Source organism: Neovison vison, chromosome 13, assembly GCF_020171115.1.
Source record: "Neovison vison isolate M4711 chromosome 13, ASM_NN_V1, whole genome shotgun sequence".
Taxonomy (NCBI): Eukaryota; Metazoa; Chordata; class Mammalia; order Carnivora; family Mustelidae; genus Neogale; species Neogale vison.
Window position 1 is genome coordinate 29,775,852 of NC_058103.1, and position 23,782 is coordinate 29,799,633.

Below are 23,782 nucleotides of genomic sequence, written 5' to 3' on the forward strand. Positions count from 1 at the left end.
ACCCAAGAGGGACTCAGGGGTTCCCCCCATCTCAGGCTTAAGTCCTGGCTGTGCCACTCGCCAGCTATGTGATGTCACTCATCCCTTCGAGGCTTGTACTCCTCGTGTATAAAATACAAGTGACCACATCCATAAATGACTCTGCACGTAGTAAGCACTCCAAAAGTACCAGCTGACAGTTTCATGGTGGAAAACAGAGGGCCGCACGTTGATACAGCAAACTGAGCATTTAGAATTGTTACCAAGTTCATTTCTTCAAATCGGCGTAATTACGTTTTTCTTTGGGATGGTCTTTTTAAAGGAAATAATTTTTTTAAAAAAACAACTTTCTTGTTTGTTTTTTCTCCAGTTACAGAAAGATACTATTTATTACATAAATTTTAGAATATTGAGAAAAGCATAAAAGAGAACATAAAAAAGCACCCAGTCTTGTCACTGGAGATCACCAGATTAACGTGCAGATGTATTTGCTTCTAGTTCTTTCTCTCATCAATTTTATTAAAAGGAGAATATGCCAAAAATACTGTTTTGTTGTCTGGTATTGTTTCTTTTTAACCCTATGCTACCAACAACTTTTTATATCATTAAATATTCCTTCTGTCCCATAATTTTAAATGTCTACACCGCATTTCACTGAATGAATGTAACTCCAACTCCTGCTTCCTGTACATCTGTCTGTTGGGTAATTGACGCACAGGAATGAACTCACGGGGTTCCCTTTGAGGTGGGTGTCATTATGGCCATCATGTCCGTGGGAGTACCACGGCGGAGGGTCACACTGCTGCTTGGAGGCAGAATCAGGATTCAAACAGTTTCGTTTACCCCAGAGGAAGTCATGGCATGCAAGGTGAGGGGGTCCTCCTCCATGGCTGCAGCAAGCCCGTCTGCTTGGAGGGAGAGTCAAGGATCCTGGGAGCCTGCTCAGCCAAGAATCTGCCCAGACAGAAGACACAAGCAGTCTCTGTCCCATAAACGATACCCAAATGGCTAATAAAATGTGTGGGAGGGCTCCCAGCTGTTTCCGGCCCTAGGGCAATACGACCCCAGCGTGCACCTGCCAAGGGGCTAGAATGTAAAGACAGGCAACACCAAGCATTGGGGAAGAGAAGGAGCCAGCAAGAACCCACATAACCATTTTGGAAACTGCTTTGCTGAACTCCTAAAGCTGGACATGCACACACCCTACCACCCAGGTCTATGCCAAACAGAAATGCATGCAGGCAAGCCCGGAATTCCATCTATTAATATGCTCGTGAGAGCACCATAGATAAGAACCCTAAACCGGAAGACACTCGAATGTCCATCTGCAACAGGGCTGGGTAAGTACTCGCGGTAGAGACGGTATCACCCAGCAACAAGGTTGAACAAGCTACTGTCAAACGCGGCAGGAAGGATGGCTCTCCCGAACTCATGGCTGGGTGACAGAAGCCAGACCCAGAAGGCTCACGCTGTAGGATTCCATCAGAGGAAGAACAGGCAAAAGTAACCCGTGGTGTTAGAAGTGGGGGTGATGATCGCGAGGGGCATGGAGAGATACTGGGACGTTGATCATGTTCCATTTCTTGACCTAGGTGCTGGTGACCTGGGTAGGTTCATTTCCTGAAAATTCACCAAGCTGTATACCGTAGGGCATTTTTCTGTGCTGGGCTACAAGAAAGAGTTCAAATGAAGTTTCCACCAAGAAGCAACTGACGAGGCATGTGTCTTCTCTCGCCCCAAACCCAGGGCTCCGACCCGCCAGCGTGGTGGTCCTGCACCGGTCCCTGGCTCCAGCCTTTGAAAAGTTCTGCCAAGCCAACGATGGCCCTCTGCCCCTGCTGGGCCTCTGCGAGCCAGGCACGTGGTCCCTGCCTGCCCCGAACGCAGTCCCGGACCCCAGGTAAAATGCTTGGGAGTGTCAACAGGGACCTCTGTGTCCGGCCACAGGGACCCTCCACGCCTGGCACAGAGCCTTGCTCACGACTCTCTCAAAAACGAGCTGTCCTCCCCTCCATTCCCATCCCTACCCCATTCCCATCCTCTGCCCCTGCTCCGGGAAAAATCTTGGGGACCATCCAGAAAGTCCCGCACTGGCTGCGGAATTGCTGATACTGTCACCCACCCACTTCATCACCCAGGCCAGAAACTGTCGGCACAGCCTGCAGAAGAAGACAGAAACACTCGTAGGGGCCATCCCTGGAGACCACCATTGCTGACCCTGTGCAGTGTGTCCCCCCAGACTCAGGAATAGAACATAGCTTCACGGCCCCGCGGACGGCTTCCACAGTAGCATTGCAGGGAGCCCCCCGTGCTCCCACCGCCCCGGCTCAGGCCCCCATCTTCTCTGGCTTCTACTCGCCCACCAGAGCGACTTTTCCCAATGCGACATCTGGTCGCCTGACTCTCCCACTTCAAATCTTGAGTGCCTTCCCATGCCTTGCATCTTAGCCTGATGGCAAGACCTGTGTGGGGCGGCTGGGGGCGGGGACTCAGTCAGTTGTGCGTCTGACTCTTGATTTTAGCTCAGGTCATGATCTCAGGGTGGTGAGACTGAGCCCGCGTCGGGCTCTGCGTTCTGCAGGGAGTCCGTTTTTCTCCCTCTCTCCCTCTCCCTGCTCACACGCGTGTGCCCTCGCTCACTCTCACTCTCTCTCTCTCTCTAACAAAATCGTTAAAAGGCCTGTAGGGACTTGTAGCCCCCGCTCGTGTTCTTCCCCACCCCTGACACTCCAGCCATCCCCAGTCCCCTCCCCAGAGAGAAAGCTTCTCAAAAAACATTTTGCTTTTATCATTTTTGTGGACCGTGGGGTGAGAGGGTCCCTCAGAGACCCACCCTGGACCCGAGGTCAGCGCCTTGCGTTTTTCCCTCGCACCCCCTCTGCTGTCATCTCAGGGACTCCTAGAGCAGACCATCCCCTGGTGGGTCACATGTGTGAGGCCTCCTGCTGTTCCCATACCGCTTGCTCTGCCTAGGACGTGCTTTCCTCCTTGTCCGACTGGCGAACTCCTACTCGTCCTTCAGGACCCAGCTCCGTCACCACTGCCTTTATGGGAGAGAACGGATTTCTCCCTTCTCTGAGTCACTTCTCTACCTGGACTGTTACCACTCGCTGCTCTGTGTTGCAAGCGTTCTCTGCTGACAATGTAGGATAGCAAGCTTCTTAGGGGCTGGACTGGTGTCCTCTCCATCACTATGGTCCCATCACCTGGCTTGTGCCTGGCACGAAGGAATGGCTCAGCAAATGATTTTGGAGTGAATGAAAAATAGGCTTATAACAACTCTACAGAAGTTTCTTTAAGGGAAGAGAAAGGCCTCAGCCACTGCTAGCCCTGGAAACTTCTTGAGACACGCGTCTTCTGTCCCTTTGGTCTGCTGGTCCCGCCTCAGTGGCAGAGAGGCCGCCAACTCCACTTCCGTGCTGGTGTGGTTGGTCCTGGGCGGAGGTTATAGGAAATATAATGGGGTGGGAGCAGGGAGTACATTACACGCACGCTGGTCTAATCGTTTCCAGTCTGGCGTGAGTAGAAGGATGCCAGCAAGGTGCCCAAAATTTCAGTTCCAGACATCCTCTTCGTTCTCCCTCATCCGTTTAAACAATGCACAGTTGGGGGCCGTCTTGAGTCTAGGGACTATGAGCCTTCCCTTGTGTCCCCAGGACGGGCCATCCCCAGTTCCACAAGTACGAGTTCGGTGCCTGCACGGGCAGCCTGACCTCGCTGGAGGAACACAGGGAGCTCCTGAAGGACATGGTGGCTTTCTACTTGGACTGCAGCTTCTCCCCAGAAGCAGCCTTGGAGAAGGTGGGGCTCCCCAGAAGAGACTCCCCAAGCCACGGCCTCGCAGGGGCCTACAAGGTAAGGGCGCAATCGACAAGGGGCAGGATGACCTGAACAGGTGGGTCCCCTTGTGTTTTCTCGTGGCGGGGAGAGAACGCTGACACGGGAGAGAAGAGACCGATGTGGTCCCAGCTCAGCCACTTCCTAGGTGTGCAGCCTCTCCGAGCTCGCCCCCTCAGCTGGGGAATGGGATGTCTGGCCTCTCCCCTGCCGCCATGGGATCACTGTGAGTGCCCCGTGTGGCCTTGGGCCCAGGAGTCGAGCCCTTACAGACAGGTCATTGCTGCCCTGGACACCGAACCAGTTTGGAGTTTTATCTGTCTCCTTTAACTCAGAGCATGTCAGTAGCTTTTTGAAAAATCCTCCTTGGCTCCAAAATCCTTGCCGGGATTGGGGAGAGCGTGCCTGGCCCGTGAAAGGCCCGAGGATTTGTGGCAGAGCCTGGGCCGGCCCGTTGGCAGCCGGGCTGGGTTTCTGGCCCATGGTGGCCCCTGGTGGCCCCCGGTGGTCTACTCTCGAGACCCTCATGCTGTTGCTGTTGGGGGTCACCCCCCTGCTGTGTGTTCTGAGCTTCTCTCCTGGTCCTTGGTTGTCAAGGAGAGAAAACCAGATTCCCTCAGGCCACTGACCCCTCCCAGGACATCTGTGCGAAGCCTGAGAGGCCACCGTGCTGGAGGGACAGTCAGCTGCAGGTGTCTCTGTGGAGACCTCGGGCTACAGATGTTGTCTTGGGCTCCCGGGCGCCGACTAAAATTGGCCTGGTGGGGGCTCCTGCCAGGGAGGCCTGAGCTGCGTCTGATGAGAAGCAATTTTATTCTCTCTTTTAAAAAAAAAAAAGATTTTATTTACTGGTTTATTTGAGAGCAAGAGAGAAAGAGTGAGCGGGAAGGAGAGGGAGAGAGAATGTGAAGTAGACTCCACACGGAGTGCAGAGCCAGATGCGGGGCTCGATCCCGTGACCACAGGATCACAACCTAAGCCAAAACCAAGAGTTGGATGTTTAACCAACTGAGCCACCCAGGTGCCCTGAGAAGCAATGTTCATGTGTGAAGTGTGTGCCTCAGTGGTTTTCACAGGCAGGGGAGGGCGGGGGGCAGAAGAGCAGCTACGGGAGTGGGGGCAGGGATCCTGGGCACAGTCTGTCCTCCCCCCCCAAACACATGGCCATGTGTAGCAGACACCCACGCTCAGCCTTTCATTTAGATGAGGAGTTGAAAGCCCAGAGGGGGACAAGGACTTGCCTGCCTCCCCAAACCAGCCTGGAACCCAGGACCCCAGCTCCTATCTGTAAATGTCACCGGTGGGCGTGTAATACGAGGAAGGGATGCTTGGCACCGAGTGCTGGTCACTGCCCCTAGTCTGTGCTCAGCAGAGCCGTCCTTTTCCCATGACCTTGCACCTAGCCATGGGCTTCGGTTCAGCACGGTCGCGTCTGGCCCAGGGCTCTATCCACAAAAGCCCACCAGCCCTCCTGGATTCAGTGTTGGCCCTGAGGGGAACTTGGCCTGTCCCCTGTGAAAGTCCCTGACCTGCGTCCCTTCTCAAGAGCTGTGATTCACACGCCAACTGGGCAGACATAGCCAGCGTGCTGCAGGGGAGGGAAAGCGGCCCCTTCTTCCCTTCGAGGTCCTTCGGCTGGTCTACTACTGAAAGTGACCTAACATGGATCAACAGGAGAAGAACAAGTTTAGTGTCAGATCTGCAGGAGCCCCAAAGGGGTGAGGCTCCAAGAAGTGACCAAAGCAGGTGGCTTTTGTGCCGTTCAGACAAAGAGTGGGTTTGGGAAGGATTGACAAGACGGAGAAGTTTGGGCTTGGGGTAGTAAGTCAGCCAGGAAGTCCCAAGGTTGTTGAGAGAGCTCTCTCGGCTTGGATGTCCCATCGCTGGAGACAAGGATGCCTTCTACCCTCCTGGTGCAGGGAGGGCGCCTTCATGTGGGACATTTATTTCTTGCTTTTCGGTGGGCAAGGTGTCAGAGTGTTCTTCTTGCACTGGCGTTTTCCCAGGTAGCTTGAATTCAGAATAGTTGTATGCTGAAGTGGTGTGTTTGCCGGTGGCCTATTTCCGCCCTCAGCGCCAACAGCAAGCCCTTTGGGCAGCAGCCAAGACTGTCCCAGTGGTCATCATCCTGGCCATGTCCTAAATCTTTCGTAAGCCCCACTGCAGCGACCAGAAACCACTCAAGGGAGAAAATACCACCACCAGAGAAAGGCCAGCAGGTCATCCCAAGGCAGGAGGAGGGAGGCAGGGCTCAGTGGGGTCTGGGCGCAGACCTGCAGTCCCCGGTGTGGACTCAGGAGGAAAAGCAGACTCCAGCGCCTCCTGCGAGATCCTTGTCCCTTTGGTTGCTCTGCCTCTGCCTCTCCTGGAGGTCTTCACCTGTGGCCCACGGGCCTCCTGAAGTCCATGGAGAAAATTCAGAGGCCCATGGAATTAGATGCAAACAATTACATTTTGCTATTCCTAGCCTCACACGGAGACTGAGCATTTCCTTCCATTCCAAACGCAGGCAACAAGCCGCTGTTGCATCAGCAGATCCTGTGACCATGGGTTCCCAAAGGACCCCTTATGCTCAGATGCCCAGATATTTTCGTGTCCCACCGTTCTTCCTGAGAGCTCAGAAATATCCTATATGCTAGCCACTGCTTCATATTCATATGGGTACATCTGCCAGCTTGTTCCTTAAGCTGTTAATGAAGCATGTGTATCTCTCTATCACACTTTTTCGTAATTTGTTAAGCACATTTGCAATATAACTGGTTTCCTTTGTAAACCGATCCATTTCCTCTTACGCAATCAAAACCTTTACTCGGAGTGGGGGTCCCTAGCTGCACCACGCTACCAGAAGGGTCCACAGCACAGACAAAGTGAAGGTTCTCTGCTTTAAACCAATCACTACCAGCAGCCTTTCTCATTTCTATGTCACATGAAAGCAGAAGCTGTATTTTTATACTAGCTACTTGGACCCCCTCCTTCATTCAGCGGCCCTGAACTCGGTGCTCAGGGTTTCCATCTGGGTCAGCTCTGTATTCCAACATCTTTTCCTTGAGTTCTTTTTTTTTTAAAGCCAAAAAAAAAAAAAAGAAAAGAAAAAAGAAAGAAAGTTATTGTGTTGTGTTAGTCCCCATTCGAGCCAAGTTGCCCTTTTCCTCGATTTCTTTTCAGACAACCGTGCCTTGTGCCTCCATGGCTGGCTTTTGCTGCCCCCTGGTGGTCACAATGAGGCCCATCCCCGAGGACAAGCTGGAAAGGCTGGTGCGGGCCAGCTGCTCCATGGGAAGTAAGGGACAACCCATTCATATCGGCGACCCAGGTGAGTGTCCACTGTCCTTCATGATTCTGACAGCCACCCATGAACTTCAGCCTGAGAAGACAGGAACTTGCTGTGTTCCTGAACTCCCCTGGCTTGTCCTCCTCCTCCCCAGAGTTCCTGGGGGTCCTGGACAAGGCAGAACTCCCGCAACAGCAGGAGGGCTGGGTTTACAGGGGCCTCTCAGGCCTAAAAGTGCTGCCCCGGCCAGAAGAGCCAGCCTCACCCACTGTCTCCTGTGAACTTCAGGTGAACCTGGGGTGGGAGGAGCCAGTGGCAGAGGATGGCAGCTGAGCTATTGGTCCTGGAACTTGAGCTCTGAGCCACCTCTAATTTAGGCTGTTGTTCAGTAACATATTTGGGCAGAGGAGGGCTTTGTTCCAATTGTTAACTTGAACTGATCCCTCGTGTATTAACTCAGTCTGAGAGCGAGAGAGAAAATCCCAGCTTGGCGGCGTCTAGGCCTCTTTGTGGTTCTCAGAGAGCCCGATGAAAACTTGGGATTGGGTCTCGGGTGACAGAGCTCAGTGTACCTGGACTTCAGAATCACACAAAGCCTGCGTTCTGCAACGATGCAGTCAGCCCTGGCCACCTCCCTCATAGATAGAGCTCAGGACCAGCCAAAGCAAAGTGTATTGCTGAATCCTTGACTTGTTTTCTCATTAGTGGAGCTGGGTTAGGTCCAACACATCCATCTTTGCTGTCCTCGTGAACCTTCTGATGCCGGGCCATGGGTAGGGACGCTGTTGTTGGTGGTCAAGCGACAGAGCTTACGTCTGTGTTATGTGACCAGTAGCCTGTGCCAAGATAAATGCCAGCTCACAAATACTGGTTTGGGTTACAATCTGCACGGAGTGTCGGGCTGAGTGCACCCCGGGCTCCTCCAGCAATCACAGCAGGTGTCTGAGATCCGTGTTCTGAAACTGTACTACTCAGAATGCACTAGAACTTAGCCAGCGTCCTGGGTCCTTAAGGTCCCCAATTCTTTTCTCTGGTACCATCAACAGCAATCCGATGATTAGAGTTTCTCTGGGAGAAAGAAACATAAACTATTCAATGGGTTCAATCTGGATATGAACTGTGAGGGCAGGACCCGCAGGAATTCATTTTCTTTTTCCATTTGCAGAATGGTTGGGAATCAAAGATCTTTCCAAACCTGACTATGGGGATCCTGTGGTGTGTCAGCCAGGGGACGTCCCAGTGTTCTGGCCTTCTCAGATGACCAGTCTTGAAGCCGTCAGCAGCTGCAGTATGTCAGGGCTTGAAGGGGGCGGTGACTATGACCCAGGGTGGAAACAGCTGGGTCTCCAGCTCTTGGAAGCACAGGGTTGCTGTGCAGTGGCTTCGGAAACTGAGTCACAAAACAAAACATAAAACATACAGCTCTCCCAGGGCTGGGTCTCATCAGCAGCTTGTATGTTTTGATGAGATATATTTCCACCTGAAGAAAGATCAATGTTTAGCTTGACTTTCTGAGACATTCTGAAGGTTTGTAGGGCTTTGAAAATAAGAGCGAAGGCAAACAGCGACACTAAACATCCTACTTCATGTAATATTTGCAGGGTGCAAGGTCCCCCCTTCCCCACAGTTCCATTTCCTGAGGTTTGTTACCTGCAATCAGCTGCAGTCAAGAAGCAGATGAGCATCCTTCTGATGAATCAGAGGGTCATAGTAGCCTCAGGTTATGACGCGTGCCTACTGCACTCCCCTCTCTTCCTCGAGTCGTGTGGTTATGTTTTCATCTCACGTTGTCACAAGAAGAAGGGTGAGGACAGTACAGTAAGGTATTTTTAGAAAGGGAGACCACATTCACAACACTTTTATTATAGTATATTTTCTAATTGTTCTATATATTATTAGTTATTGCTGTTAATCTCTTACTGGGCCTAATGTACAAATTAAAATTCATCCTAGGGATGTACAGATAGGAATAAAACATAATCTATACAGGGTTCAGTGCTATGCACTGTTTCTTGTCGACCAGGGGTCTTGGAACCTATCTTTATAAGGTGGGGGGGACCTCTGCATTTTAAAGCAATACTGTCCATTGGTTTTTTTCAAAGACATAGGGTGATATTACAACAAAGAGACACACGAGGGCGCCCTAACTAGCTCGCTGTAAGGTAGGGAAGTGCTAGAAACGTTAAGAATAACTGTGGCAGCCCATTTCGTAGACACCAGAAAATTCTAGCCAGGTCAGCCACACTTGCATGACAAATCACAGAATTTAATGTTACTTTATTATTATTATTTTTTAAAGCATTCATATAAGTTTAGCTATCAGAATGGCCTCACGATAAAGGAAGATTACTTCTAATATGGCAATGAGGCATAAATGCAAGACGCATGGAATTCTATTCGTTTGTTTATTTTTTTAAAGGACTTTATTTATTTGACACAGAGAGAGAGAGAGCGCGCGCACAAGCAGAGGGAGGGGCAGAGGGAGAGGGAGAAGCAGACTGCCCACTGAGCAGGGAGCCCGAAGTGGGACTCGATCCTACGACCCTGGGATCATGACCTGAGCTGAAGGCAGACACTTAACCGACTGAGCCACCCAGGTCCCCCTATTCCTTTGTTTATTTAACACTAAATGTATTGGACACCTGCTACGTGTCAGGCAGGGACCCAGATCTTGGAAACTCAGTGTTACACCAAACAAGATGCCGTTATCGGGGAGTTTGCGGTCATTTCCGAGTGTGCGTGTGCTCATGTGTGTTCACACACCCACACATGGGTGGTAAATATGGTCGACGGTAAATAAGCACGACGGCGTCACACATCTTCTGCACCAGCCATGGGGGATGGGTTGCAGAAGAGCGCTCACTGCCGCCGGCATCCCGGCAAACTGCAGGCATTAGCTCTGGCTTGAAATAGCACAACTGCTTTGTAACTGAGGCCAAATGACATCATTGGCTTAGGTACAACCCTGAAAAGTTTTATAAAAATCATGCTGGGACGCCTGGGTGGCTCAGTCGGTTGGGCATCCAACTCTTGATTTCTGCTCAGGTCATAATCTCAAGGTTGTGAGATCGGGCTCTGAGCTCAGCAGGGGGTCTGCTTCTCTCTCTCTCTCTCTCCCCCTCTCCCTCTGCTTCTCCCCCCACTAGTGCTCTCTCTCTCTAAAAATAAATAAATCTTTTTTAAAAATCTGTTCAAACCTCTACGTAATATTTAAACTTCTATTATTTTTTTCTAAGATTTTTATTTATTTATTTGACTGACAGAGATCACAAGTAGGCAGAGAGGCAGGCAGAGGGACAGGAGGAAGCAGGCTCCCTGCTGAGCAGAGAGCCCGAGTTGGGACTCGATCCCAGGACCCTGAGATCATGACCCGAGCTGAAGGCAGAGGCTTTAACCCACCGAGCCACCCAGGTGCCCCTAAACTTCTATTATTTAAACTTCTATTAGTGGGGGGCCAGGCTGTCTCAGTTGGTGAAGCGTCTGCCTTTGGCTCAGGTCATTATCTCAGTGTCCTGGGATCAGGCTCCCAGCTCAGCAGAGAGTCTGCTTCTGTTTCTCCCTCTTCCTCTCCCCCTGCTCATGCTCTCTGTCTCTGTCTCTCTCAAATAAATAAATAAAATCTTTTTTAAAATAAGAAATAAAGGGGCGCCTGGGTGGCTCAGTGGTTTAGGCCTCTGCCTCCGGCTCAGGTCATGATCTCAGAGTCCTGGGATCGAGCCTCACATCGGGCTCTCTGCTCAGCGGGGAGCCTGCTTTCCCCTCTCTCTCTGCCTGCCTTCTGCCTGCTTGTGATCTCTCTCTGTCTATCAAATAAATAAATAAATAAATAAATATCTTTAAAATAAGAAATAAAGAAAATAAACTTTTCTTGGTGATAGATCAGTTGCTACATTACAGACCTCACAGCTGATGGGGCAAAAGCCTGTGTCACACTTGAAACTGACTAACCTGGTGTGTACCTGGCATTAGAATGACCAGTTCCAGGTGCTGTCCAAAACACAGAAAAACAGTGATCGCATTCATCAAAATCCTTAATTCTTGCCTCTCTAAAAATTAAGCTAGAATGCTTTGTGCAGTTAGATTTTCCTTCTGAAGTGTTCACTTGGCTTTCTGTTGAATTTGAAAAAAAAATTTTACTGTTTTCGGTGACATTCATGGCATTGTTACTTACTCAATTCACACCAATTCACACGGAGCCCCTTTTCTGTGCAAGGTACTACGTGGTGTTCTGAGATCAGTAAACAACGGTCCTCGTCTTTGGGAGCACACAGCTGAGTGGGGTTAACGTACCCAAGGATAATAATGACACTGAAGAAAGCAGATGGTGTAAATTAAGTATTGTAAATATGAAGCCCCTAATGGGCCAGGCAAAAGGACTTGGAGACACAATCACACAAACCTTCATTTACCCGAGGGCTGACTCTGAACCACGTTGTGAAATCGCTTCTATGTGTGTTTTCCAGTTTAGCTCTGACAACAGACACCTGAAGCATTATCATTATTTTATAGTTGAGGAAACAGGCTTAGAGAGGATCAAGTCTCATCTCTCTGTTTGGCACACGAAAACCACGTTCTTAATAGCGACACTCGAGTGTTTCACATTGCCTGGAATTTAGTACGGGAGAGTTTTTTAAAGAATGAAATTAGCAAGCAAGGGGAAAGTGCTGTGGGAAAAACAGATGCTACGTTCAGAGAGAGCTATTTATTAACAAAGTCCAGAAAGGTGTCCTCATGCATCTGAAAGCGTTCAGTAAGTACTTTCTGATACCCCTGGGATTCAACTGATGGAAATTCCTAGAGCCCTATCTAGAGCTGTGCTGGTACCTCCCTCTTTCCCCACACTCAGCTCATCTTCACTTTCCTAAACACTGGAAGCACCTGTTTAAGTGGGGCTTGATTTAGTCATCAGCTGGTTTTTCTGACTTGGTGCAACAAGCCGGGTGAGGAACGTCGTTGGCAGCATTGATGCCCGGCACCATCTTGCCCATCAACCGTGGGCTAGATGAGAATGGACTGAATTTGATGACGTGAGCAGGCTCAGTCCCTCCTGTTGTGTGTTTTAGAGACCCCGCTGGCTTTCACCAGTGCACCAGGCTGCACCGTCATGACCAACCTGAAGGATACAGAAGCTCCAGCCCGTTGTCTTACCCCTGGGGGAATTCCAGAGGTCCATCGCATTTCCCAAGATCCCTTGCACTACAGCATGGCATCGGCTTCAGCTGTTCAGAAGATTAGAGAGCTAGAGGCTATAATTGCCATAGACCCAGGTAAGAAACAAAGCGTTCTCACCTTAATGACCTGGAGAAATTCATCACTGGCGTAAGGGTCAGTGAAAAAGGCCACATGCAAACCCCCTGCTGAATTTTTTTTTAAAGAGAAGAATATATTCCTCTTTATTTAGCTAACACTATCAAAGAGAAGAGATTGATTTTTTTTAAAAGATTTTATTTATTTATTTGACAGATCACAAGTAGGCAGAGAGGCAGGCAGAGAGAGAGGAGGAAGCAGGCTCTTGGCTGAGCAGAGAGCCCGATGCGGGGCTCCATCCCAGAACCCTGGGATCATGACCTGAGCCGAAGGCAGAGGCATTAACCCATTGAGCCACCCAGAGGCCCCAAGAGATTGATATTTTATCAAGAAAGCAGGCATAGCCTTAATGTCATGCAACGACTATAAATTTTTCATTAAATTATGAAGATTGAGACTTCATCCAATGAGAGTTGTTTCCACCTGTAAGGTCATTCTAAAGCACGAACCTCAAAAACCAATGTTATAACAAGGCTTCAAGGCATTTAGAATCCAAACTCTTTAAAAAGTTCCTTGGGAATGATTAAGGTATTTTCTTGAGTCCTCTTTCCCCTCTGCCTCCACCTTCATTTACAAGAGTCAGCTGCCTAAACTCTCTTTGCCTCTATTGTGCATTCCCATGGTGTGATTTTTCTAAATGCTTAGAGCGCATATGAATCCCCAAAAGAAGTAAATGGACCAAAATCCAGATGTTGATGATCTCTGGGTAGTTCTATTGAGAATAATTTTTGGGGTTTTATTTATGTTTTTCCCCCAGTTTTTCAACACTAAACATAAGAGGGAGTTTGGAAGGCGAGGTTATTAGCTGGGCACATTGCCATCGCAATTACATTGGGACTGGGATGGTAAGAAAAAAGGGCATAGTATAGTTCTTAAGTCACCAACTGCCACCGTTTAAGTGAAGTCATCCTTGTGTCCCCAATCTCCTTTTGCACCATTGCCCTAGGGTTGGATGTGGAATACATTTTTTTATGCTGGGCGCAGAGGTTGGGGCAGGGAGCTGGATCCCCGCTCTTCTGGGGATGCTGGTGGGGCAGGACCCTGCAGGGAACAGCTTCACAAGACTTTGCAATCAATATTGTGCATTGCGTCTCAGACAAAGGACAGCCCTTCTGTGACTTGCCAGAAGCCCTTCTGTGCCGGCTTCTAGAGATGGAATCCACTAGGGGTCTTCTGGTTCCAGTTAGGAGGAAGTTGGCCACCAGCAAGTTGACCACTCCATGGTCGTGAAAGAGCCGCTTGTCTTATCCAAGCCGGCCAGAGAGGGCGCTGGTGGGCACGGAACCGATCCGTTTGCAGGCAAAGGCTCCAGAGAGAATGAAGGTGCAGCCTTCCTGGCCCCTCTCTGCCTCAGTTTCTCATCAGAGGAGAAATAACACCTAGACCTCCCTGTTGGGGGGTGTGATAGGAAATAAGAATGACAGCTATCATCTACTGAGTTTTACCATGGGCCAGGCATGTGCTAAAAACTTTAGGAAGTTTCATCTTCAATTCTTCCGTGGACCCTATGAGGCCCCTATGACTAACTACCTTTAACAGACGAGGAGACGGAGGCGTACAGGGTCAAGAAACTTGCCCAAGTCCACAGACCTGGTACATGGTGGGAGCAGACGTCGAATCCGCGCCCACTGACTCCAAGGTCCACGACCAATAAGTACTAGAGATATTGGAATCTGGGTTTGCATGGTATTACCACCGGGCCAGTCCCTGTGGGAAGCAGAGGGGGGAGGTCAGCCCGGAGAGCTCGAGCCTCCTGGCCAGAGTCCCAGCACCCAGACAGAGCTGATGACAGTGACACTGGGACAGAGAACCGCACCTGGGCGGAGCCACAGTGCCCCCAAGCTGGGTGTATTTTTGTGTGAACGAAGATCACGGCCAGAACTGAACAATGCAGAACGGCCTTAAAAATGTCTGCTCTCTCCCTTCGGCTTGGGACCAAAGGTCTGCAGTAGCAAAACTTCCTTCAGAACTACAAAGCCTAGCTTTTGGATGTTTTGTCTGTTAGGTTGTCCATTCATTCATTCTTTCGGCAGAGTCTGGTTTCTTTTGCATGTAAACCCCCAGTAAATTCGGGATCTATGCCTACCCCCCCATTCCTCTTTTGGGACACACGCCCCCATAGAGATGGAAGCTCATGGCTGGGTGTACAGAGCCTCTTACATAGCTGAGCTCCTGGGTGGGTGTATTTTTCTAAATTTTTGCAATCCTTTCTCCCTCACGAACATTCTTACCCAGGCTGACAGCCCTTCCATCCAGCACAAAGGTTGTGGGGGAAGAAGATTTATTAACTCTGCCATTAGCTCAGATGAAAAAGTAAGTGGGAAGTAAATTTACAGCAGACCCGGGCCTCCCAGCTGAATTAAAATGACCCGGGAGGTCATCCTCAGAAGCCCCCCTGGGGGCTTATGCAGACGCGGTCTAGGTTTGCAGCATGAGTGAGGGAGAGGCAGATTTACAACAGCCCAGAAACGCCAATACTGTAGATTATGGAGCGTCGTGGAGCCTCAGGAACAAGAGATGCTTTGAGTCCTGCTATATTAAATAAGCACAAAATAAGATTAATGGCATTATACTGAGCATTGCTCACTGGGCTTAATAAGAGAGCTGCTCAGTCATTTTTGAGAGGATGTTGGCTTGCATTTGAGGTGCCTGAGAACAAGAAGGAACACAGAGTTCATAGTGATGATGTCAGCCCTCATGCTAAAACCATCACAAGTGATGAAATCATTGACTGCCCTAAATTTGACCAAGTTCTCTCTCTCCTCCTCCTCCTCTCTCTTTTGATGCTTACCCCATCCTATGAAAGAGGTTACAATCTGATTTTTTCTCTTGTACGGTGTTATACTTCTCCACTTCCACTGACAGCCATTCACGTTGGTTGTAGAAATATCAGAAAATATATGAACGTAAAGAGGCTGTGAAAATAAGCAAAAGCCTCTCACAATTCACCCACAGTTCAATATTTGCCCCTAAAGTCTTTTTCTTCAGTCTTAAGTCTGTAAGGCTGAGAAAAGAATATATATTTCCTTTTTTAATATATTGTGAACATCCTTCCATGTCATTAATCTTCTACAACATCCTTTTTAAGGTCTGCATAGAATTCCATTTTGCAAGCATCCCACCGTTTTTATTAACATCCATCATTTGACACCATAGTCAAGGCTGCAATGACCACGTGTGTGGACCTCCCCGCGATCACTTCATCAGGTTAAATTCCTAGATGCGAATGGCTGGAAAGTACGACTCTGAGTGGAACGTACAAATCTGAGTACTGAGGACCCTCCAGACAGGGGCTCCTGCCTCCACTCCCACTGAAGGCATGCAGAGAGCCCTTTCCGGCAGCCTCCCTCCACCTGGAACCCCCACCTCCACCCCACCCATGCTCCATGTAAGAACACAGAGACCCAGAGCAATCCAGGGACGAGGTCAAGGTCACACAGCTACTCTGAGCTTGAATGTTAAGTTTCTAGATTCCAAGTCTGGAACTGTCTCTTTACAACAGGAACCCCAACTCTGTGTCCTTTTGTGTTCTCCCGGCACCTCAAGGGGAAGCGGACACCCTCTGGCCACATCCTTCGGTCTACCTGTCAACTCAGCCACAGCCAGGGGGAAATTCTGAGTCACATCCTGCCGTCACCGGGCACAGATATGCTCTGAGGTGACCTGAGTATGGACAGGGCCACAATGATACGTGATGGGCCCTGGGGGGCTGTGCTGCCCAGCTGCGACCAGGTTGGCAGCCGCTGGAGGACGTTAGAGCAGATGCTGCTGGCGGCCTGCCTGTCTCCCCCACACCCAGCGGGGGATGGGTACTGGTATATCAATGCTCGGTCCCCCGTCCTCGGGCCGAAGAGCCCTGAGGTGTGAACCCCACAGTTTCCTAGAGCAGCTCCATCGGGACCAAAGCCCCAGTTGCCTTTCCGGTTAAGTTGTCACTCATACATCCATTCTGCAGGACCTCTTCTCCCCGTCTTCACACGTCCTCCATCTTCTGACTTCCTGGGCTCACTTTCCATAAAAATACCTGCACCCAAGTCCTGGTCGGAGGCCTTCGTCTGGTCACTGCCCTACTAGGGCAGTCCCATTGCCTCTCCGTCGACATTCCTGTGTTAGTTAGAGTCTGCTAGACCGCTATAACAAATTAACCCCTAGATGCTTTCCTCAAATGCAGTACGAGTGTGTGCCTCTCATGCAACCGTCCAGGGCAGGCCTTCTGTGGTAAGTATTAGGGTTCAGCAGGAAGGGGGACCTGCTGTAGCCAGAATCTTTGCCCTGATGCTCTGTGACCCTCAGGAGATGCTGGTTGTCAACACTCCAGCAGCCTGGAAGAGAAGAAGGCAGGGGGCAGGGATGGCAGGCCCAGAGGGGCACCCATGACTTCCACTCCTGGTTCCTTTGACTGCTTTCCGGATGCAGCAGAGAGAACCTAGGCTGGTGGAAGACTGGAACCCCTAACTGGAAGAGCTCCTGGGCGGCCATGGACAGGCTCCCCTTCGTGACTGGGAGGGGTGGAAAAGCCATTCTGGGGAACAACTAGCCGTCTCTGCCACATCCCCTCAAATCCTCTCCAGAAACAAGAGTAAATAAAAAACCAAACTGCTCCTGTCGTGTAAGTTTCCACGTAAAACACACGACGTTATTGTACGACTTTTAAAAAGAAAATAACGGAGCATCTGGGTGGCTCAGTCAGCTGGGTCACCGACTCTTGGTTTCAGCTCAGGTTGTGATCTCAGGGTCGTGAGACCGAGCCCCGCGGTGGGCTCCCCGCGTAGTGTGGAGTCTGCTTCTCTCTCTCTCCCTCTGCCCTCCCCCTTTCTCTAAAGTGAATAAATGGATCTTTAACAAATTTTAGGCCAGCGGGGGATCAGACACCTGCTCGGGAGAGATGAGCTGCTGCGAGCCTCCCTGTCCCTGTCCCACGCCTGCTCCGTGCTTGTCACCACTGGCTTCCCCACACACTTCAACCACCAGCCCCCGGAAGAGACGGACGGGCCACCGGGAGCTGTGGCCCTCGCCGCCTTCCTGCAGGCCTTGGGGAAGGGGGTCTCCATGGTGGTTGACCTGAGAGCCTTGAGTTTATTCGAGAAGCTTATGGAAGAGGCTGTTGAGCAAGGTAAGAAGTGAAAGAAGGACAGTCTGTTTCCCCCAAATGGGCCTTTGGGGGCAGAGGATGTGGGAGGGAGGGGGGACCACTGTGTGTGCAGTTCCTGCCAGGCACCCAGCTCAGGGCCATGCACCGGACAGGGGGCGTTTTCCTTCCTGTTTGAAACCTCTCTGGTATCAGCAGCATTAGCCCCATTTTACAGATGAAGACGCTGAGTCTCTGAGATGGGCAGGCGAGTTCCCTGGGTGGGATTGGTGAGCTCAAGTTTGAACCTGGGTCCTGCAGGCTCTGGAGCCCAGGGTCCCACTGTGCACCTGCTCCCTTCCCTGTGTGACCTGCAGGGAACTCAGCAACCCAGGCCAGCCCTGGCCCCCACAGGTAGGAGGAGTCAAGAGCAGAGATGGCAGTGCCCCTCTCCGCGCCCCTGGTGGGCCAGCTGGGCAGCTGCCCAGGTTCTTGGAGCACACAGGTGCATGACCGCAGGGGACGCTGACGTGAGGCCGTGATGCTCCAGTCCCGGGTCAGGATCAGTCTGGGGGGCCCTGTGAGAGGACGCTCTTTAGCTCTCCTCTTTCTACAAGGGTTGTCGGGGCATCCGTGGAGAGCCTGCTGCTCTAACCTACTTCTCCCTGCCTGTCTCAGTGTCCAGAAAATGCGTTCTTTAGAAACACATTTTTCCATCTTAGCCTCTCAACGGGTTTCAACCCCGGTAAGGCATGCCCTATAGCACCGTGACATTGGAAGCTTCCCAAAGGCTGTATCTGAGCACACAGAAGCCATGTCACAGAACAAATGTGTACAGACCATCTACTCTGTGCCAGGCACTGTCGTAGGATGTTGAGAGCCATCGATGGCTAAGACTGACACCGTCCTGCCCTCATGGGCAAGCGCATCCCAGGGGAGCGTGAGAGATGAGCGGCAAACCACATGGGGAGAAAGGGAAGTGTGTGGTCTGTAAGCAGGTGTGATGCTGGGGGTGGGGGAGCAGACCAGGATAAGGGGATGGGGACTGGCAGCCCAGGTGGTAGGCTGCGGTTCTAAACAGGATGATCAGGGAAGGCCTTGTGGACAGGGTGACAGCAAAGCCAAGACTGATGAAGTTGCTGAAGGAAGAGGCCCGGGGCTGTGACCATGGCCAAAGCAGAAGCCAGGCAGTCTGGGAGTCCTGGTAGGTTTATACAGGCCAGCCGAGTGGCCTGGTACACATGAGGACAAGAGAAGTCAGAAGGGAGGACAGAAGGGTCATGGGGGCAGCCTGGAAGGGCCTCCAGGGACATGGGAGCAACTGGGCTTTTATTCCAGGTGGGAGGGGAGCCCTAGAAAATCACCGAGCAAGGAGGGTCACATTCTGGCTTCAGCTGTAAAGGTAGCTGTAGGGACAAGGGTAGAAACTGGACAGGTCCCTGCAAGGAGGAGATGAGGTGGCTTGGGGTGCCCATCTCTTTGGTCCCCAGTGACTTCAGCCACCGCTGGAATGACCACATGGACCTAACCAGGCCCCATAGCAAGCTGGTGTTTTCAGGTTTTCTTCAAAGCTGTGCAAACCCACTCTGTCCACTAGTAAGGGGACTGATGCTTCTGGGAACCCCTCAACCTCTCAGAGACAAGCAGGTCTCCGCGGAACTGGGACCCCATTGCCTAGAGCAGTGACCTCGAATGTGCCCATTCCCTCCTGTTGGGTTTTCCTCCTTCCCGCCCTCACTTTCTGCCCATCACCTGCCTCCTGGGATCATCTTCCAAATAAACTGCCTGCTCCCAAGTCTTTGGGTCAGACTCTGGTTTCAGAGAACCCCAAACAGACAAATGGTGTGGGTGGAGGTTTCGAGAAGTAGACAACCCTGTCTCTATTTTGAACATAGGGTCATGATTCTGGGTGGATTGGATGCAGGGTGAGATGGGAGAAGAGGAGGCCTCCACAGGTCAGGGAGGGTGATGGAGAGGGTGCGGCGGCAGGGGACCCACATCAGTGGAGACATCAAGTAGACAGATCTACAAGTCAAGTTCAGGAGAGCCGTCTGGGCTGGAAAGATAAATTGGAGACCAGTTGGCATGTTGATGGCATATTGATGGCCTTTTAAGTCCAGACACGGAGTGAGATCACCTAGAGAAAAAGAGACAGAGAGAAGGTCCCAGGATTATACCCTGGAACGCTCCACATTGAAAGGTCAAGGAGGAGAGAGAGAGCCAGCCAGCGAGGCTGGGAAGGAACTGCACGGAGGACCAGGGGAAACTGAAGGATGGTATGGTGAACAAGGAGGAGGCATGGGCCACAGCGCTGTGGCCAGCCGCTGCCAGCAGGCTCAGCAGCCTCCCCCATCTGACAAGTGGCTTGGATATTTTTAGCTGTCCACTTTCCCAGAAGCAGGTCTGCCCTCGCAGCTCACCGGCTGGCCTGGCTCAGAGGCTCCCACTGCCCGGGAGCTCAGAACTGGGGCTCACCCATGGGGTGGTTTCCAAGGCAGCATCTGCTCTATTTGATTTTGCAGAACCTTTGTGACATGTGGACGAAGAAAGGGAAAGAGATGTGGCCTTTTAATGAAAATTAGTTCAGTTCCTCTTATAACCAGAGGCTGCACATGTTTAAAGAAGAAAAAGCTTAGTCATTTCTTCCCTGTCTTGGGCCTCAATGGACCAAATGGATAAATGGATTCTTTGCAGCTCAGGTGCGGGTTCCCATCTTGCTGACGTACCTTTGCCGAGGCTCTTTCTGTGTGTGCCCCCTGAGGGGTATGTTATGTTCCCTGCCCTGTTTGGCTCCCCAGTGCCCCTTCTTACCAGTATCCTGTATCCATGATCCGATGTCAGGAAGGAAGAACGCACCAGCCTTAACTTAGCACCTATTACATGCCAGACCCCCAGCTCACACCATTGCATCCACAGCAATCCTGGGTCGGGGGACACATGACTAACACCATTTTGCAGAGGAGGAAACCCCAGCTAAGGGAGTCTCTGTGGCTTGTCCAAGGTCACACAGCTGGGAATGTTGTTTGGAGGTGGTCAGTCCCCTTGCCAGGTCACCAGGCTGCCCCTCCCAGCACAGAAAGGGGCTGGGTCTTTCATATTGTGGCCACGCCCCCAGCCCAGCCCCAATCCCTGCTTGTCCCTTGTAGAATGTGCTCGGTGAGTATCACTTGATGGACTGACTGTTCTCTCCTTGACTTTCCCCCTGATACAGCGGGTGGTTGGAGGGAGTCACATGGGGGGCCCCTAAGGTCTCTGATAATGATTCTGTCTCCACCCACTGGGGAGGCGGTGGCAGCTCCCAAAGGGCTTGGGGCAGCCCTATTGTGAAGCCGGGGTGAGAAGCAGCATTTATAACACAAGCCCATGGTTTTAACGTAGACGGGGTGCTTGTTGAGCTGTGGGCCACAGAGCGGGGCGGCGGGGGTGGGAGGGTCCTGTAGAACCAGGGGAACCGTAAGTGCTGGGTCCGTCCCTGTCACAGGCCCACTGTTAACCATCTGCATGGAGACCTTATCCTGGGCCCAGGAATGCACAAGCCTTCTACCCCCAACTGCTAGGAAGTGGATGCCTTCATAAAAACCAAGTCACTCTTACTTTAATCTGGGGTCTGTGTGTGCTTCCCACGTATTCTATGTTAATATGTATTGTTAGTGTAATTAGGGAAGGTGCTGCTTTTGAGAGTCAAATTCACTCTGGCAATCACTCCAATACCAGTAGCCAGTTCCACACCCAGCCTCTGGAACCTCTCCACTGTTGTTCTGGAGCTTCCCTGAAGGTGTGCAGGGAGGAGAGCCCATGAGAACTTGGAGTGTTCTGGGGTTGGGACCCTGACCTCCGTTCTTGGCTTTACCCAACTTATGTAGCACCTCTGAGCCTCCGTTTTCCTCTTCTGTAAAATGGGCTTACTAATGGTTCTTATCACAGAGAATTGTTGTGACAATTAAGTGAGAGCATGCATGCCCCGTGCTTAGTGGAGCACCAGCTCCCCGTCACCATGGGCACCACGTGTCCCCGGCACTCACGATGGCAGTGAGCCAGAATAGGCCTCCGTTCACGGGGTCTCGTGGACAATCTACAGGCAGCATATTTGCTTGCCCCCGAGAGTGGTGAAATAGCCCAATTCCACGCCCCTCAGGGTCACACGATCCGCCAACCCTAGGGTTTACTCAGGACTAAAAGTAAGCAAATATTTTGGGGCTGAGGTCTCAGGTTTCCTAACCAAGTATTCGGCAGGTAGGTGCAGCTCCGTAATGATACTGATATTTTCCAAAGAAGCTTTTGAAAAGCCACCATGAATGCCCAAAATGTAACACCAGGGCTGACGTATCCGTCCTTCGCCTTTATTTTCAAGGTGTTCTGAAGACAGCAGTCCCCTTGCTAACTTTCCAAGGTGAATCACTGGGAGCTGCTCAAGCATTTCTCTGCAAAGATGGGGACCCCAAGTCACCGAGGTACGTGTGTCCCATCCCAGTGTAAGCTGGCGATGGTTGTCACTTTCATGACTCCAGGAAGAACAGAGCCATGAGCCCAGGGGGTCTAATGGGCAGGCTTCTGAGTTTCAGGGTGTCCTGGGGGCTTCTCACGGCATCTCTGAGCATAGCAGCTCCCTGAGAGATGGCATGTCCATAGATGGAGAAGATAGCAAAGTTACAAGAACCAAAACCTAGTATGGGTCAAACAGGGTCATGACCCCTTAGAGAACAGGGAGTCATTTTGGTGGGGTCACCGGCACGTTCGCAAGGAGAATGAGAAGTAGACATACCATCGTCCGTCCTGTGTGGTAACGGTAAGTACGCTGTCGTGACATTTTGTGCAAGTGGGTGTGTTTTTTACTGTGTGTTGTGATCAGATATTTTGAAAAATACATCTTTATTGTATGTAGGGTGTGTTTCAGATCTTATCTTTTTAATAGTGTTTTTTAAACTTTTTTGACAACAGTAATACCTTTTGCGCTGTAAACTGGTATACACACGTGTACACACACACGCACACACATATGCACAACTAAAACAAAGGTTCAGAAAACAGCCCTTGCTATGTGCAATTTATTCTGACGCTTTCTACCCCAGTCTGTTCCAGTCTATTCTACAGTGTTCTGTTTTACTTTTCTGGAAATGTCAACCTAGCCTAATCAATTTATTTCACAACACACTAATAAGTGTCCACTTAGAGCTTAAAAACACTGCTTCCATAGGCCTGGTGGGCATGCTGTTCTGCAGCTCAAAGCAGAACTGATGATCATAACGAGGACCACGAGTCACCAAGACAAAGTTCAATTGTGGGTCCCATATGCTATTTAAAACTGCAAAAACATGTGTGGTTCCTATTAGAGATGTTTCTATTCTCCAGATGGTTGACATGTAAACAGAGCTCCGGATCTTCAGGGAGAAGCTAGAAAGTTCTCTTGGGTGGGATCCCCGATGCCTGTTAACGCAGGTGCTGCTCTGTTCGCTGAGCGGAGGGGGGGGCCAGACGGATCCAATTATTGTGGCAAGAGAGGCGTGTGCTGTCTTTGGAGAAGATGTGTTAACCCTTCTCAGGCAGCCAGCTTCCCAGGAGTGCATTCCTTCCCACTGTAGCTAAATGGTTCCTGCTGGCCTGAAAAAAAAAAAAAAATCAATCCACCCATAAGGTATATAACTGACATTCTCCTGCAGGGAAGGTCCAGAAGTGGTATTCTCCCTGACAGACAGAGAGCATACTGATCTTAGTTGGAGGTCCTGTTCCAAACAGGCTTTTCCTCACCACGGATATAGGTCTAGGGGAAATTCGAGGTCAAGTCTCGTCCTCCTGGTGACTCTGCTTCTCAGTGGCTGCTTTTTTTCAGCCCCGGGCATGTAGTCTCAGGATTACATTCTAAAACCTTCTCAGTGGCCTGATCCCAAGCATCTATGATGTCACCACATTGTACACAACGGGGGGCATAGCCGGGCACTCAAGAGTTTAGATTTTTTTTTTTATTAAGGTAAAATATACATAACATAAATGTTACCATTTTAAGCACGCAGTTCAGTGACATCAAGGTTGACTTGCACCGGTGTGCAGCCTTTCCCACCGTCCATCTCCAGAACATTTTCATCTTCCCAAATGGGAATGCTGTACCTGTTAAACAGCGACTGTCCATTCCCCCGGGACCCCAGCCCCTACCTTCTGTTTCTGTGAATCGACTGCTGTCGTCCTTCATAAGAGTGAGACCATCCGGTATTTGTCCTTCGGTGACGGGCTTATTTCAGTTTGCGAATTATCCTCAAGATTCCTCCACGTTGCGGCGTCTGTTAGAATTTCCTTTCTTTGTAAGGCTGGATAATATTCCCTTGTAT

At 50.7% G+C, this 23,782-nt stretch overlaps 1 protein-coding gene across 1 annotated transcript in view; it reads left to right on the plus strand.

Annotated features, from left to right (window-relative positions):
- DGLUCY (D-glutamate cyclase) overlaps positions 1-23,782 on the plus strand; it is a 76,247-nt gene that overhangs the window by 34,593 nt on the left and 17,872 nt on the right. Inside the window, exons 4-10 of the mRNA XM_044231050.1 lie at positions 1,726-1,879; positions 3,636-3,834; positions 6,982-7,129; positions 8,253-8,375; positions 12,151-12,354; positions 17,247-17,507; positions 21,814-21,913. Of these exons, the coding sequence (XP_044086985.1) occupies positions 1,726-1,879; positions 3,636-3,834; positions 6,982-7,129; positions 8,253-8,375; positions 12,151-12,354; positions 17,247-17,507; positions 21,814-21,913 (1,189 nt within the window). The remainder of the gene's footprint in view (positions 1-1,725; positions 1,880-3,635; positions 3,835-6,981; positions 7,130-8,252; positions 8,376-12,150; positions 12,355-17,246; positions 17,508-21,813; positions 21,914-23,782) is intronic.